Source organism: Arachis ipaensis, chromosome B06 (genome assembly GCF_000816755.2).
Source record: "Arachis ipaensis cultivar K30076 chromosome B06, Araip1.1, whole genome shotgun sequence".
Taxonomy (NCBI): domain Eukaryota; kingdom Viridiplantae; phylum Streptophyta; class Magnoliopsida; order Fabales; family Fabaceae; genus Arachis; species Arachis ipaensis.
The window spans coordinates 5,500,977-5,502,668 of NC_029790.2; the positions used below are offsets into that span (position 1 = coordinate 5,500,977).

Sequence of the window (1,692 nt, forward strand, 5' to 3'; positions counted from 1 at the left end):
TGAAATTGTGTTTTCAGTGATCAATTGTCTGTCTGGTGTATGTTCAAGATCATCCGGGATGATTGAATCAATTGCTTCTTCTACCATCTTGATGGCTTCAAGCTGTTGGCGTTCAACTTCTTGGTCAGCTAGACCATGATCCTTCATGTCCATACCTTGATTCATCATTGGTGTACTTTCACATGAAACTGAGGTGTCTCTTGATCTGCTACCTTCATACTCAGATTCTTTCCCATCTGCTCCATCAATTACTAACTTGGAATCATTTTCTCCTGAACCGGATACCATGTGCTTATACACCAAGTACCATAGTCCTGTGTAGTTCTGCTTCTCTGGCTGAGTCTCAGATTCTGCATTAGCATTATTAGGATCTTCAGATTGCTCATGCATAAGGATATTATCTTTCTCTGTCCTTTCTTCTGTGTCTGTTTTTGGTTCCCCTAGTTGGTCTGAAGGTTCTCCTGAACCAACCAAATTAGTTCCAAGTGTCCTGACAAGACCTTTTAGTATAAAACTTTTCGAATTAGAAAATTGTTCTGTATTGGCATCAATCTTGGTTTCAAAATCTCGTTGGGGTGAGCCAGATTGGCTTGTTGGGTTTCTTTTGTTTGAATCCAGTATTGAGTCTTCTGGAACTTCACTGAGTATCCCACTGAATGGAGTCTCCTCATGATGAATATTATCATTTCCAGTTAATGCCTTCTCCCCATTATCATAACTGCTGGCTATACTGTGTGTGGCATTTGATTTTTCTTTGACGGTTCCAGATGCAGAAATATTCTCAACTGCCTTGGTCCCAAGACTTTCAAGACATCTTTCTTTAAGCACAACAGAATTGTGCAGTTCAGGCATTGTATTATAACAAGCATTATCTGCAAATTCAATAATAATATTATGAGAACATGGATGCTTTTCCAAGCAACATATCTTATTAGAATAACCATAAATCTGTACCTTTTTCTGTTTCTTTCTTGCTGTGATTCGAGGAGTCATCAAGGGACCGAACTGGATTGGCTCGATTCTCAATTGTTGCAGAAGACAATGGGGCATTTTGAGCATCTTGAAATGGAAGAATTGTTTCAAAAGCTTCTACTAGAAGTGAAACTCTTTGCCTTTGAGCTGGTTCTAGTTTAGAAATGACCTTCTGAAGTGCATAATCAAGCATCCATTCATCAGCGCTTTGTTTCTCTTCAGCTGTTTGCCGCTTGAGAAAAACTTTTTCTGCTTCAAACTCAGAATCTAATGGCAAATGTCTGGGTTGCCTAAAATTCAACTTTCTCACCTTGTCCAGTGCCTTCACAAACCTTCTCAACAGGATTAGCTTCTTCAGATTGCTCCAGCTCTTCGGTGTTTTCTGGTCAGGTTTGGATCCCATTCCTTGCCCTGTTATCTCTTCTGCTTGACTGCTCAAGTTTTCGTCTTTCAGCAATGTATCTTCTTTAGGAGATTCTTCAGATATTGAGACACTCCCTTCCCCAGTTTTATCTTCATTCTTTTCTAAGAGCTCCTCATCGGGACCGGAGCCTCTAGACTTAGAACCATCATCAGAAGCAAGGTCTTCTGTTTCCGGAAGAAGAATTTCATCAAATGCTTTCTGGACCAAGTCAATCACACTCTTATTTTCATCATACACAGCCTGGTCCCTTTCGCACTGATCCTGAATGGAAGAGCTGTTTACTACATCAAATGAGT

The 1,692-nt window shown here is 40.1% G+C and overlaps 1 protein-coding gene across 1 annotated transcript in view; it reads right to left on the bottom strand.

Annotated features, from left to right (window-relative positions):
- The window catches only part of LOC107645531, a gene marked incomplete in the record, with an annotated part of 4,444 nt that overhangs the window by 702 nt on the left and 2,050 nt on the right, over nt 1-1,692 (bottom strand). Inside the window, 2 exon segments of the mRNA XM_021103805.1 lie at nt 1-872; nt 955-1,692. Coding sequence (XP_020959464.1) covers nt 1-872; nt 955-1,692 — 1,610 coding nt within the window.